Genomic DNA, 16,004 nt, shown 5'->3' with positions numbered 1-16,004 from the left:
TAAAATTGTCTACATGTTTGTATCATTATTCTCTGCTTTTTACATATTTATTTAATTTATTTAAATGTTTGTTTGACCGATGGTTAATAATGTAGCTTACTAATTTAAAATCTAAATTAGGGTCTTGATTTGCGCATTTATAAATAAACGATAACATGGTTAACCTTAATCGAAATATTCTTTATTAATAATTGTTTAGTTTGAACATGCTATCTATTTATTAGTCCTTATGTGTTGTGTTGGTCCGCACGCCGTGCGCGTGCTGACGTGTTGTTTCGCGCGTTGCGTACTTTATCTCGCGTCATTAATTTGTCTCACTTAGAGTCCCTAATATAATTTAAATTGTTTAATTAACCGAGAGCTGCTTGTGTAACGAGAATTAATTAAAATTAGGCGATAGTTCTAGTTTACATTTAATAAATGTCGATTAATGTAAGTATGTCGAATTAAATGTTCTATTTCATATTTGTACAACGTAGACGCAATAACTTCTCAATCGTAGCTTCGATCTCAGCGTTTCTTTTTTCTGGTGTGACCGTAGAAACGAACACCATTTTGTATTGCACGTGTTTATAATGTTTTCCCTTGTATGGTGTACTATTCCTTTCTGTTACAAGAATGTTGAATGTGTGTTCGCACTCGCGTAGATAACGTTCCGTCTGCGTTGTTGGAGGAACTTGCAGGAGAAGCCCTGAGCATCAACAGTTTGGTGAAGGCAAGTGTCCTCTGACCTTTTATGTCTTATTTACTTTATAATTCACTATCCTGCATACTATGAATAACCTAAGGCTTGACTAGATTTCTATTTATCCTGTCCTTGATTATCTTTTTGGGTTGGGTTATTATAATCAGCTACATGCTAGTGCTTTACCCTAATCAATGAACATGATGAGAATTAATTTATGGTACTATGATTCATTATGATTATGATTATGAACTTATGGCATTTTAGGTGGCTCAGGATGTTTCCCGAGTACCTCTCCGTAAGGACATGTTCGTTGAGAGACTGCCTCGGACAACAGTACAATCATGAGGGTGGAATGGGATGCCCTTAGCTGATTAATTGGAGGTAGACCATATCAACATATTTCTCCTAAAATCTTAAATGAATAATTTATTTAGTTTATGTAATAATATCAACCCAACACAACAAGGCATCATAAGGGACATGTAGCATCACATATTTCTTGGGTGGTTTGGCGCCACAAAATAACCATAGAAAAAATATTGTCTTGCTAACGTGAGCGCCAGGTGAGCTCTTTTGAAATATAATTCATCATCAGAGGCTGATTAGATGCTGAGTGTGGTCTTATAGGTGGTGCCGGCCTTGAAATCGGCGGGGATGACGTCGTCGGCGATGCGGTAGCCACCGGACTTGACAGCAAAGCGGATGCAAAGGGGGTACTTGAGCGGGGCCTTGGTGTCGAGCGTCCAGGTGCCGGTCGGGCCCTCCTTGAGCGTAAAGGAGAAGTCATCGCCCCCGTGCTCTTTGATCTCCACGTCAGATATGGTTGCAACATTGGGGGTGAGGATCAGGTGGCCAGGCTTGGATCCCTTGCCAACCTGGAAGGTGAGCGGGGTGGTGCACAAACCAACCGCAAACAGCGCAACCAGCATCGCCGTTGCAAGTAGGATGGAGGACCTGGAGGCCATTGTTGGTGGCGAGGTATTTGTTCTTGTGTGCCTGTTTCTTTGATGGATGTGTGTGTGTGTGTGGAGATCGATGTTGCAGATGAGCATGTATTTATGGACAATGGACACAAGGGAGCTAGATATTGACGTATGGCACGCCACAGACATCGCTGGCCGGCTATTTTTGTTCCTTGACAGAACCCTGGCCAGCTAGTTCAAAGACTAACACATGTATACCATTGCTATAAGTAGGTCCTAGCTCTTTTCCTCTCATGCAAAAGTTCAAAACAAACGCATGACATGCACTCCTCTCATAAAAAAAGAAACGAAAAGCAAAAGCATGTAGTCATCATGAGTTCCCTACTTATTTCCTTATAAAAAACTATAAACATCAAATCATCTTTAAAAACTATAAACATCAAATCAACATCGCTCTTGTTCAACTCCATGCCCTTTAAAAACTATAAACAATAAATCACATTCACTCTTGTTCAACTCCCTTATTAAATTCTTATATAAAATAAAGTAAACTATAAACAAAAAATCATCTTCACTCTTGTTCCACTCCTTTTGCTCCTTTTGGATTATGATTTCTAGACTTTTGTTGGTTCCGACATGTCAAACATGGCAATCTAGACACTCAAGCATGTGTTGTTTCTTCAATCCATTTTCTTGTGTAGATTTTGGACATCCCATGATCTCGGGCCGGTTTCATGTTTCACATTTTTTTGTTAGCTAGTTTACTAACTTCAGGTTTTTCGATGTCTAGATCTATTGAGTCTCAGACATTCTAGGGCCACTAGGATGTACCTAGCTGAGACAATATTTTTCTATCTAGTTTCTGCTCATAAACAATGAGTCCTTTGGATTTACTACACCCATGACAGGCTTGAACGTTTATTTTCGACAATACTAAACGCTAACACCTATGGATTTTTCATGAATAAAGTCTCTTCCAAAAATACAAGAAGCTAAATGTTAACAAGGAAATATGTATGGGGTAAGTAATAGGAACCTCTCACCAAAGATCCTTGAGTACACGACCAATAGTTTTGGCTGAAAACGACCACGAATGACCATTTTTGATAGTACCAAAGGCTAATTCCTATGTATTTTTCATGAAGAAATGATATCCACCAAAAATCAAAGAAACTGATTTCCAGCATGAAAATATGAATGGGATAAGTGAGAGCACCTAGAGGGGGGTGAATAGGTGATCCTGTACAATCAACCACTAAATAGCCACAAAACTTAGTTATAGAAGTGTTAGTGCGACTAAGTAGTTATGAGACGAGTTCTTGTGGACAAAACAATCATAGAGAATGCAACACAAGAGACACGCGATTTTATCCCGTGGTTCGGCCAAGTAACACTTGCCTACTTCCACGTTGTGGCGTCCCAATGGACGAGGGTTGCACTCAACCCCTTTCAAGTGATCCGATGATCAACTTGAATACAACGGTCTTTTCCTTTAGAGTCTTATCCCGTTTGCGAGGAATATCCACAACTTGGAGTCTCTCGCCCTTACAATAAAGATCACAAAGAAAGCACAGAGTAAGGTTGGGAGAAGCAACACACGCAAGACTCAAATACGCAGCACAACCACGCACACAAGTGACGACTTGAGCTCAAATGACAACTCAGAGAGTGCACTACTCGAATGGAGCCCAAATCACTAGCACAATGAAGCGAATGCGCGGGAGCGAAGTCTGGATGCTTTAGAATACTCAGAGAATGCTTGGTGTACTCCTCCATGCACCTAGGGGTCCCTTTTATAGCCCCAAGGCAGCTAGGAGCCGTTGAAGATCAACATGGAAGGCCATCCTTGCCTTCTGTCGAGTGGCGCACCGGACAGTCCGGTGCGCCACCGGACAACTACTGTAGTCTGTCCGGTGCGTGATTTCCTTCCAAATCAGGCACAGACGATCGTTGCAGCTCCGGGCCCGTTGGCGCACCGGACACTGTCCGGTGCACACCGGACAGTCCGGTGCCCCCCACCGACCGTTGGAGCTGCCACGCGTTGCCCGCAGATTTCGTGGCCGACCGTTGGTGCTAGCGACCGTTGGCTCACCGGATAGTCCGGTGCACCACCGGACAATCCGGTGAATTATAGCCGTACGCCACCGTCGAATCCCGAGAGCGGCGAGTTCATCGCAAACCAGCCTAGCGCCCCGGACACTGTCCGGTGCACCACCGGGCAGTTCGGTGTGCTAGACCGAGCTGAAGCTTGGCTGCACAGAGCCAAGTCCTTCCCTTTTCCTCTCTTCTTCTTTAGTCACTGTTTCTAGCACTTGGATAACCATGTTAGTACATAAAATAATTTACCAAGTCTAGAAACATACCTTTTGCCTTGATTTGCACTTCTCACTTTATTTGGCACATAAGAACTTAATTAAACATGTTGGGCACTTAATCATCAAAACATTATATAAATTGTCCAAGGGCACATTTCCCTTTCAATCTCCCCCTTTTTGGTGATTTATGCCAACACCTCAAAAAGCAACCAAAATAAGTTCAACATCAATGCAAATGGACCAAATCATTTTTGCAAAAGATTTGACATATTTGGATAATTCTTTGCCACCACTTGGTTTGTTTTTGCAAATCAAATTCATTTTCCTATCTCTAAGTCAAACACGCTTGTTTGGGCACAAAGAGAGATAATCCAAGAGTGAAATTGATCAAGTGTCAAAAACTCCCCCTTTTCTCATAATCAAAATTCTCCCCCACAAGAGACCAAATTTTGCAATTAGGGTATTTTGGACAAATAAAAAATTCTAACTCCACTATTTTCAAAATTCTCAAGTGGTTGGTTGATCCAGTTGCTTTGGCCTTAATTTCTCCCCCTTTGGCATTAAGCACCAAAACGGGATCAGGTTTGGCCCTTTAACCCCATTGCCTCACCAAAAATGTCAATTAAGAGCAAAAAGGCAATGAGAGCATAAGTATGAACTTGGAAGTGAGTACACTAATACAGGCGTGCGGTTGAGTTCTGCCCGCAGATCATTAGACCTTTCCAGAGAGGCTGGGGTGTCTTCTCCCGCACGCCTGCGGTTGAGATCCGCCCGTAGGTCCTCAGTCGGTGCGGCCCTCACAGAGGGCGAGCGCACTGACGCCGACGCCTCATGTTGACGCTGGGACGACCGAGGCCTAGGCCTAGCTGAGCCAGAGTGCGCCATGTCGAGCAAACGATCGACATCGTCATGCCACTGCTTCATGGCCCCCGGCGAGGCCGTGGAGCTAGGAGGGTGGCGCAGCAATTCCCTGGCTGCAAACAGCGCCCCAGGCGCAGCCCTAGATGCCTTGGATGTCTGTGCAGGAGTGTGCTGCCGCGCAGAGTGCACAACAGCAGCACCAGGCACAGGGAGGTTGGTGGCCCGAGGTGTGGAAGACGCAGCCTCTTCCTCTACCAGGAAGTCCTCGGGCATGAAATCATGGTGCTCGACGATGTGGACCATGGTGTTGAGCAGAAAAACAAGCAAAAACCTAAAGCCTAAGTCCCCTACCTGGCGCGCCAAATGTCGGAGAGGAAATTCTCCTGCCGGGTGGAGGAACGCACCCGCCCTAAATCCTAAGATGAGGAGGGGCCTAAGCGTTTTGTCTGCTAGATGGAATCGGGAAGAACACAAGAACACACAAGGGTTTAGAGTGTTCAGGCCGCCGGAGCGTAATACCCTACTCCACTGTGTGTAGTATTGAGCTTGAGAGCTTGTATGAACTTGTGAGTTTGAGTGAGTGTGAGAGCGTGTAAGTGAGTCTGAGTCTGCTCTCCTTGTAACGTCGTGTGCTCTCCCTTTTATAGCTCAAGGGGGGTACGTACAAGGATACTAAGCCCTGACATGTGGGCCCAGGGGCAAAATGGAAGGAAATAACTAATGCCTATAACGCCTGGGCGATCTCCGAGCGCCATAATGTCTGTAGTGCATACAGTATTGATATGTCGCGGTTGCTTCCTTGGTAACACGCGAGTCATGATGAGCGTAGTACACGCGACAGCAGGGGCGTACTGCCTGCCAACGGAATGGACAGGCACGCCGCCTGCAGGATGGCCTGGTCGCCGCCCGTCAGCGGAGTGGACAGGGCTCATTAATGCCGAGGCGGCACATCGCCTGCCAGTGGAGTGGACAAGGCTCATTAATGCCGAGGCGGCACATCACCTGCCAGTGGAATGGATAGGCGGTGCGCCTTATCCGCAATAAATGCAGAGGTCGCATGGCCAGAGGCCTTACGTCAGGCTCCGCCCGCTGGCTTACGTCACGGGCTGTAGGCCACGTGGCAGCATCGGGGCTCTACCTGAGCGGGGAGCAGAGACGTACACGGTATGGTCCGGACACGTGTCGGCTCCGGACCCCCGCCTGGCCTTGATTAAGGCCTGGGCATTCTTTGTCCCAGAATCTCCAGACCCTGCTGTGAGTGGCCCAGACCCCACACAGAGGGGTCCGGGACCAGTCCCAGGGGTCCGGTTCATGCCCGTGGAGGTCCTGGATCTTACCCGGAAGTCCGGCCTGTATACACAGGGGTCCGGCACCCTCCCATGGGGTCCGGACTCACTGATGATGCCTTGGAGTATATCGTCTTCTTTGGCCATGTGGCGGCCCCGGAGCCGTCCACGTGGTGGGGTCGGGTGCTGTTCACCACGCGACTAGAGATAGTCGCGTGGGCACCGCGTCTTCATGCTGTAGTAAAGGGTACCCTTGTTTTAGGGAACCGACAGTCTCAAAGGGTCAAGTTGTAGCATATCTCCCCCTAAATATGTGCACCATTTGCATATGGACTTGTGAGGTCTGGGGAGGTCTTGTACAACTTGAGCACCACAAATTTACAACGAGTAATGTAAATGCTTCAAAGTAACATGATTAAAGGCATAGAACACATGTATGCTATAGATCAATCCAAGTTACGTGAATCTAAGACATTTAGCTCACTACACAACCTACAAAAAGTTTTCTCATCCAACGGCTTGGTAAAGATATCGGCTAGCTGGTTCTCGGTGCTAATATGGTACACCTCGATATCTCCCTTTTGCTGGTGGTCTCTTAGGAAGTGATGCCGGATGTCTATGTGCTTAGTGCGGCTGTGTTCAATAGGATTATCCGCCATGCAGATAGCACTCTCATTGTCACATAGGAGTGGGACTTTGCTCAGATTGTAGCCAAAGTCCCGGAGGGTTTGCCTCATCCAAAGTAGTTGCGCGCAACACTGTCCTGCGACAACATACTCGGCCTCAGCGGTGGATAGGGCAACGGATGTTTGTTTCTTTGAACTCTAGGACACCAGGGACCTTCCTAGAAATTGGCACGTCCCTGATGTGCTCTTCCTATCAACTTTGCACCCGGCATAATCGGAGTCTGAGTATCCAATCAAGTCAAAGGTAGACCCCTTTGGATACCAAATCTCGAAGCAAGGCATAGAAACTAAATATCTAAGAATTCCTTGGGGTCAGATTGATATCTAGCACACATGCATACGCTTAGCATAATGTCCGGTCTACTAGCACATAAATAAAGCAACGAACCTATCATGGACCGATATGCCTTTTGATCAACGGACTTACCTCCTTTGTTGAGGTCAACATGCCCGTCGGTTCCCATCGGTGTCTTCGCGGGCTTGGCGTCCTTCATCCCAAACCGCTTGAGAAGATCTTGTGTGTACTTCGTTTGGGAGATGAAGGTGCCGTCCTTGAGTTGCTTCACTTGGAACCCAAGGAAGTAGGTCAACTCGCCCATCATCGACATATCAAACTTTTGTGTCATCACCCTGCTAAACTCCTCACAAGACTTTTGGTTAGTAGAACCAAATATTATGTCATCGACATAAATTTGGCACATAAAGAGATCTCCATCACAAGTCTTTGTAAAAAGAGTGGGATCGGCTTTCCCAACCTTGAAGGCATTAGCAATTAAGAAATCTCTAAGGCATTCATACCATGCTCTTGGGGCTTGCTTAAGTCCATAGAGCGCCTTAGAGAGCTTGAACACATGGCCGGGGTACCTATCATCCTCAAAGCTAGGGGGTTGTTCCATGTATACCTCCTCCTTTATTGGCCCATTGAGGAAAGCACTCTTCACATCCATTTGAAATAGCCTGAAAGAGTGGTGAGCGGCATAGGCTACTAAAATTCAAATAGACTCTAGCCTAGCCACAGGAGCAAAAGTCTCCTCGAAATCCAAACCTGCGACTTGGGCATAACCTTTTGCCACAAGTCGAGCCTTGTTTATTGTCACCACCCCGTGCTCGTCTTGCTTGTTGCGGAACACCCACTTGGTTCCCACAACATTTTTCTTTGGACGTGGCACCAGGCTCCAAACTTCATTTCTCTTGAAGTTGTTGAGTTCTTCCTGCATGGCCAACACCCAATCTGGATCCTGCAAGGCCTATTCTACCCTGAAGGGCTCAATAGAAGAGATAAACGAGTAATGCTCACAAAAGTTAGCTAATATTGAGCGAGTAGTTACTCCCTTGCTTATGTCACCCAGAATCTGGTCAACTGGGTGATGTCGTTGGATCGTTGCTCGGACTTGAGTTGGAGGGGCACGTGGTGCTTCTTCCTCCATCACTTGTTCTTTCTATGCTCCCCATTGATCCTGTCCCTCTTCTTGAGGTACCTGTTCACCGTCTTGAGTTGGAGGATGCACCATTGTGGAGGAAGATGGCTGATCTTGCTCCTGTTGTTCCTGTGGTCGCACATCTCCAATCGCCATCGTGCGCATTGCGGCCGTTGGAACATCATCTTCATCTATGTCATCAAGATCAACTTGCTCTCTTGGAGAGCCATTAGTCTCATCAAATACAACGTCGCTAGAGACTTCAAACAAACCTGATGATTTGTTGAAGACTCTATACGCCTTTGTATTTGAGTCATACCCTAGCAAAAACCCTTCTACTGCCTTGGGAGCAAATTTAGAAAGTCTACCTTTCTTCACCAGAATGTAACATTTGCTCCCAAATACACGAAAGTAGGAGACATTGGGTTTATTATCGGTAAGGAGTTCGTAGGAGGTCTTCTTGAGAAGGTGATGCAGATAGAGCCGGTTTATGGCGTGGCAAGCTGTGTTCACAGCTTCCGACCAAAACCGCTCGGGCGTCTTGAACTCTCCAAGCATCGTTCTTGCCATGTCGGTAAGCATCCTATTCTTCATCTCTACCACACCATTTTGCTGTGGTGTGTAGGGAGCAGAGAACTCGTACTTGACGCCTTCCTCCTCAAGATACTCGTCAACTTGCAGATTCTTGAACTCGGACCCGTTGTCGCTCCTTATCTTTTTCACCTTTAGCTCAAATTCGTTTTGAGCTCTCCTTAGAAAGTGCTTTAGGGTCCCTTGGGTTTCTGATTTATCCTGCAAAAAGAACACCCAGGTGAAGCGGGAAAAATCATCAACAATTACAAGACCATACTTACTTCCCCCGATGCTAAGGTAGGCAACGGGTCCGAAGAGGTCCATGTGAAGAAGCTCCGGTGGTCTTGATGTTGTCATCACATTCTTGCTATGATGAGTGCTTCCCACCTGTTTCCCTGCCTGACATGCTGCACAAGGCCTATCTTTCTCGAAACAAACATTGGTTAGTCCTAACACATGTTCTCCCTTTAGAAGTTTATGAAGGTTCTTCATCCCAACATGTGCTAGACGGCGATGCCACAGCCAGCCCATACTAGTCTTAGCTATTAAGCATGCATCTAGATCGGCCTCCTCTTTCGAAAAATCAACTAAGTAGAGTTTGCCGTCTAATACACCCTTAAAAGCTAGTGAACCATCGTTCCTTCTAAAGACAGATACATCAACATTTGTAAAAAGACAATTGTAACCCATGTGACACAATTGACTTACAGATAGAAGGTTGTAACCAAGCGACTCTACTAGAAATACATTCGATATGGAGTGCTCATTGGTGATGGCTATCTTGCCCAAGCCTTTGACCTTGCCTTGGTTCCTATCTCCAAAGATGATCGTATCCTGGGAGTCCTTGTTCTTGACGTAGAAGGTGAACATCTTCTTCTCCCCTGTCATGTGGTTTGTGCATCCGCTGTCGATGATCCAGCTTGAGCCTCCGGATGCATAAACCTGCAAGGAATTTAAGCTTGGGTTTTAGGTACCCAACTCTTGTTGGGTCCTACAAGGTTAGTCACAACAATTTTTGGAACCCAAATACAAGTCTTGTCTCCCTTGCATTTGGCTCCCAACTTCCTAGCAACCGCTTTTTCATTCTTACATGAAAGTACAAATGAAGTGTTGCAAGCATGGAAAACAGTAGTAGGTATATTACACATTTTCCTAGGCACATGATGCACAACATGATTTTTCCTAGGCCTACTTCTACCATGCACAAAAGTAGAGCTAGAGGCAAACATAGCATGTGAATCATTGTAAGCAGTATGAGCATAACTCTTATTATGACTAGCAATTTTCCTATCATAAATAAAAACATTATTCCTTTGAGGACTACTAGCCATAGGAGCCTTCTCTTGCTCCTTGTTGAGAACGAGAGCCTTTTGGCTTGTTAAGTTCTTGGTTTCCTTTCGAAAACCAAGTCCATCCTTAATTGAGGGGTGTCTACCAATAGTGTAGGCATCCCTAGCAAATTTCAATTTATCAAAATCACTTTTGCAAGTCTTAATTAAGACTTGCAAAAGTGATTAAGACTTGCCACCTCATCATTCAATTTAGTAATAGCAATAAGATGTTCATTACAGACATCAACATCAAAATTCTTGCATCTATTACAAATAACAACATGCTCTACACATGAACTAGTTTCATTTTCTTTTTCTAGCTTAGCATTTAATTCATCATTTAAGCTCTTTAAACTAGAGATAGATTCATGGCAAGCAGATAACTCAGAAGATAGCATTTCATTTCTCTTAGTTTCTAAAGCAAGGGATTTTTGCACACTAACAAATTTGTCATGTTCCTCATACAATATGTCCTCTTGCTTTTCTAGCAGTCTATCTTTTTCATTTAGAGCATCAATTAATTCATTAATTTTCTCTACTTTGGCTCTATCTAAACCTTTAAATAAACTAGAGTAATCTACTTCCTCATCGGACGATTCTTCATCACTAGATGAAGTGTACTTGGGTGTGTCCCGAACACGTACCTTTTTCTCTTTGGCCATAAGACATGTATGGCGTTCGTTGGGGAAGAGTGAGGATTTGTTGAAGGCTGAGGCAGCAAGTCCTTCGTCATCAGAGTCGGAGGAGGACCAGTCCGAGTCCCATTCCTTTCCAAGGTGCGCCTCACCCTTTGCCTTCCTGTAGTTCTTCTTTTTCTCCTTCTTCCCGCTCTTCTCTTGTCCCTGGTCACTATCATTATCGGGACAATTTGCAATAAAGTGACCAGTCTTACCGCATTTAAAGCAGGAGCGCTTTCCCCTTGTTTTGTTCTTGTTGGGGTACTCCTTGCGTCCTTTAAGCGCGGTCTTGAAGCGCTTGATGATAAGCGCCATTTCATCCTCGTTGAGGCCAGCAGCCTCCACTTGTGCCACCTTGCTTGGAAGCGCCTCCCTGCTACTGGTTGCCTTAAGAGCAACAGGTTGAGGCTCGTAGATGGGTAGTGGACCGTTTAGAGCATCATCCACGTATCAAGCCTCTTTCACCATCATGCGTCCACTCACAAATTTTCCAAGAATCTCCTCAAGCGTCATCTTGGTGTACCTGGGATTCTCACGAATAAGATTAACAAGATTGGGGTCAATAACAGTAAATGACCTTAGCATGAGTCAGACGACATCATGATCCGTCCATCTTGTGCTTCCATAGCTTTGGATGTTGTTGACTAGGGTCTTGAGCCTGTTGTAAGTCTGAGTTGGCTCCTCTCCCCTGATCATCGCGAATCTCCCCATCTCGCCTTCCACTAGCTCCATTTTGGTGAACATGGTGGCGTCGTTTCCCTCATGAGATATCTTGAGGGTGTCCCAGATTTGCTTGGCATTGTCCAAGCCGCTCACCTTATTATATTCATCCCTGCAAAGTGAAGCTAGCAAGACAGTAGTAGCTTGGGCATTTTTATGAATCTGTTCATTAATTATCACAGGGTTATCCGTACTATCGAAGTGCATCCCATTCTCTACAATTTCCCAAATGCTAGGATGGAGAGAGAATAAATGACTACGCATTTTATGACTCCAAAACGAATAGTCCTCTCCATCAAAGTGTGGAGGTTTTCCAAGGGGAATTGAAAGTAGATGTGCATTTGAATTTGTCACACCCTGTTTTAGAAGGTAAACCGAATGCGAACCATGTACGTGCCAGGATCAGTTATTCACGTACACAACAGTTACATAACATGGACATCATCACACAGTGCTCAAAATGGTATTGAAAAGGGAAATAATAGTCGATTACATCATACGTCTGAGACGTCCATATAGTCCTTACAATAAATCAAAGTGCGAAAACGAAACGTAGATAACCGCGGCCTTCACAGGCAGCCGACTAGGGGGTTGCCGCTAACCCACGCCTAGAACTCGTCGTAGTCTTGGAACTCCTGGAAGTCTCCTTCCACAGCTTCATCTTCGCCTGAGCAGTGGTTGCAATGCTGACAACCTGGGGAGGGGGGATTTGGTGTGTAGGGCAAGGGTGAGTACACATCAACATACTCAGCAAGTATCCTGTTTGGCTGTAGTGGACTAGCTTTATGTGGGGATAAGTCAAGCAGTTGCTTTTAGTTGGTCAGATTATTATTTACTAATAGAAAGCCAGGTTTTAGCATTAACCCAAGTTATTAGCCCGATGTACCCTTTCCAAACGGAAAGAATACCACTTACCAGCACCGTAGCCATAACCAAAACCATCAGTCTCATTGCCACCTGTAAACCAAAGTATCTCTGATCAAGTACCACTAATCACTGGAGCTCCCTTGGCCGCTCATAACCGCGAGCACGGATGATATATCAGTTTTCAAACACTCTGCAGAGGTTGTGCACTTTACCCACAAGCCGTGATTCCCTTTCTGCCCGGAGATCATGACTCTCCATTGATCACTACCAAGGTGACCCAGCAGGGCATCAATACGTAGCCTTTACAAAGATTCCCCGGGGCTGTAGTCGCCCGTTAGGTTTCCTAAATGTACCGCACTCCTCCCCAAGGGACAAATCAACCTTGGCAGAGCGAGCCGCATACACCGAGCCCCATTGACGGCACGACGGCTAAGCGAACTACACCCCGGTTCCTCTAATTATTCAGCTAAGGGCACCCCATTCCACCCTCATGGTTGCATTGTTTTCCCGGGCGGTCATCCATAGAACAGGTCTTTACGGAGAGGCACTCGAGAAACCGCTCGAGCCCCCTTGAAGACCACAAGTATAACATCATGATAAGAGAAGGGAAAACAACGTATCATAGATAATCTCATCATGTTCATTGATTAGAGTTGAGCAATAGCATAAAGTTAAGCAATAATAATCCAACCCAAATAGGTAAACAAGGATATGGATAACAAAGCTAGGCAATCCTTAGGTATACACGTGTAAAGCGGGAGGTGAATTAAAGAATGAATAGGACAAAGATAGGTCAAGGGACACTTGCCTCCACCAACCGACTGCTGCTCAGGGGCTTCTCCTGCGAGTTCCTCGGGCTCTTCAACCGGATCGTTCTCTATGCGATTGCAAGCATACATACATCCATCCATTCAAATTAGGAAATAAACAGTACACCATACAAGAGAACAAATAAAGTAAATATGCATAGAATATCACATACGATAATGAATTTACCTTGGTTAGAAAGAAACGAGGGAAGGTCTCGCAGGGGTTAAGGCTTACGCTCGAGGTGCACTACGGGTAAACGAATAACTAGACGTCACGTGCTCTAGTTCCAATTGGTTCTAACAAAAGAATTAGCTACATGCACTAATGTAAACGTGACCACTTTTAGTAGATTAACATTGAATGAGTTAGACGATTAGCTATACAAATTAACTAACGTAACCAATTTCCAAATTGAGACTCGTATCTTATTAATATGAACAACGGAATTAGCGTGCATAGGGTACAGGGGGGTAGACGGGGCGTCTGGGGGTAGACGGGGACACGACGGGTCGTGCCAAGGCACGCGCACTACGCGAGCACACGCGCGAGGCCGCACGCACACGCCACGAACTAGTCGTGCGCACGTCGGGGCCGTGCGCTAGCCGAGCTCAAAGCCACGCGCCATAGGCACGCTGGGCCGAGCTTGAGGCCACGCCGGGGCCGTCACGACGCGAGCAAGGCACGATGGGGCGAGCGGGCAAGCACGCCGGGGCAAGCGAGCACGGGCGAGCGAGGACGCGGCCAGGCGAGGACACGGCCGGGCAAGGACACGGTCGGGCGAGGCCGAGCGCGGGGGCGGGCGGCCGAGCCGGGGCGCGACAGAGGGCGGCCGAGCCGGGGCACGGGGCGGCCGAGCTCGCCGGGAGGCGGCGGGCCGGGCACGGAGGCGGCGCGGCCGGGGACGGCGGGCGGCCGAGCTCGCCGGGGCCGAGCGAGCGCGCCCATGGCGCGGGGGAGGGCGCCGACGGGAGGGAAGGAGGAGGGAGGGGGAGGAGAGGAGGGAGGAGGGGGGGAGAAGCCTCACCGGAGGGAGAGGACGGCGCGGCGGCGGCGCCGGGGAGGGGCGGCGGCGGCGCTAGGGCAAGCAGAGGGCGGCGGCGGTTAGGGTTAGGGAGAGGGAGAGAGAGAGGGGATGACGGGCGAGGCCCGCGGGGAGGGGATTTTTGGAAAAAAGAAAAAAGGGGAGGGGGCGGTTGGGCCGGCTGGGCCCAAAGGGGGGAGGGGGGCGCGGCTTGGGCCGCCAGGATGGCCCACGACGGGGGAGCGGCGGCTGGGCCGCTTGGGCCAAGGGGAAGGGGCGGCTGGGCCAAAAGGGGAGAAAAGGGGGGGGGGAGAGAGAAAAGAAAAGGCTTTTCTTTTTCTAATTTCCACATTTTCTTATATGCCTAATTCTCCACTTCACTCAACCGCAAACAAAAGAGTGCATAATCCGGCATGATGCAACAAACAAAAATAGTTCTAGGTTTTGGTAACACAAGATGTCGAGCTAATTCTCGCTATAACTTTTAGAAAAGGTCAAGGCTTAGCGAGAAGAAAAGGGAAAAAGGAAAGAGTAACGCCTGAATTTGGTGAGAGAAAAGAAGAAAAAATTCTACCCCCAAATTCAGGGCGTTACAAACCTATCCCCCTTAAAAGAATCTCGCCCTCGAGATTCAGGGTTGGCTAGCAAAGAGCTCAGGGTATTTAGCCATCAGATCATCTTCACGCTCCCAGGTTGCTTCTTCCTCTGAATGGTGATTCCATCTAACTTTGCACATTCTGATGGTCTTCCTTCGGGTGACTCTGTCTGCAACCTCAAGGATTTGCACTGGCTTCTCAACGTAGGTCAAGTCCTCCTGGACTTCGAGACCTTCCACTGACAACTGCTCTTCTGGCACACGCAAGCACTTCTTCAACTGAGACACATGAAAGACATCATGCACAGCGGACAAATTCTCTGGCAGACTGAGCTGATAGGCCACTTCTCCACGCCTTGAGAGAATTTGGTACGGACCAATGTAGCGGGGTGCTAGCTTGCCTTTGACTCCGAACCTTCTGACTCCTCTGATCGGTGACACTTTCAGATAGACAAAGTCTCCGACTTCGAAACTCAGCTCTCTTCTTCTTGTGTCTGCATAGCTTCGCTGCCTCGATTGCACTATCTTCAGATTCTCTCGGACCATCTTGATGTTCTCTTCAGCTTCAAGTAAAATGTCTGGCCCAAACACCTGCTTTTCTCCAGGCTGATCCCATTGCAACGGAGTTCTACAACTCCTTCCATAAAGCGCCTGAAATGGTGACATCTTCAAACTGGCCTGGTAACTGTTGTTATAGGAAAACTCTGCATAAGGCAATCTCTTGTCCCATCCGGACTGATCTTGCAACGCACAGGCTCTCAACATGTCTTCAAGAATTTGATTGGTCCTTTCGGTCTGGCCATCTGTCTGCGCATGATAAGCTGAACTGAAATTCAGATGTGTGCCCAAGGCTTCATGCAACTGCTGCCAGAAATGAGAGGTGAACTGCGTTCCTCTGTCTGACACTATCTTCTTTGGCACACCATGAAGACAAACGATCCGAGACATATACAACTCTGCCAATACTGCACTGCTATAGTTGGTCTTGACAGGTATGAAGTGGGCTGACTTGGTCAAGCGGTCCACTACTACCCAAATGGAATCGTAGCCGGCTCGAGTGCGAGGCAATCCGACTATGAAATCCATACCGATTTCATCCCATTTCCACTGAGGGATCTGCAATGGTTGCAACAATCCAGCTGGTCTTTGGTGCTCTGCCTTAATCCTTCGACAACTATCACACATAGCCACATGCTCTGCGATTTCCCTCTTCATTCCATACCACCAGAATTT

General features: G+C 47.0%; 1 protein-coding gene across 1 annotated transcript; it reads right to left on the bottom strand.

Annotated features, from left to right (window-relative positions):
* Positions 1–1,087: 1,087 nt before the first annotated feature.
* On the bottom strand, positions 1,088–1,723 carry LOC103653222 (pollen allergen Phl p 2). The gene has a single exon (XM_008680182.3). The coding sequence runs from the start codon at positions 1,651–1,653 to the stop codon at positions 1,291–1,293; it is 363 nt and encodes a 120-aa protein (XP_008678404.1). The 5' UTR covers positions 1,654–1,723; the 3' UTR covers positions 1,088–1,290.
* Positions 1,724–16,004: the final 14,281 nt, after the last annotated feature.

The sequence above is a fragment of the Zea mays genome, chromosome 4, assembly GCF_902167145.1.
Source record: "Zea mays cultivar B73 chromosome 4, Zm-B73-REFERENCE-NAM-5.0, whole genome shotgun sequence".
Classification (NCBI taxonomy): Eukaryota; Viridiplantae; Streptophyta; class Magnoliopsida; order Poales; family Poaceae; genus Zea; species Zea mays.
Note: the sequence above shows the minus strand (reverse complement) of the source record. Positions and strands in the feature narration are given on the sequence as shown.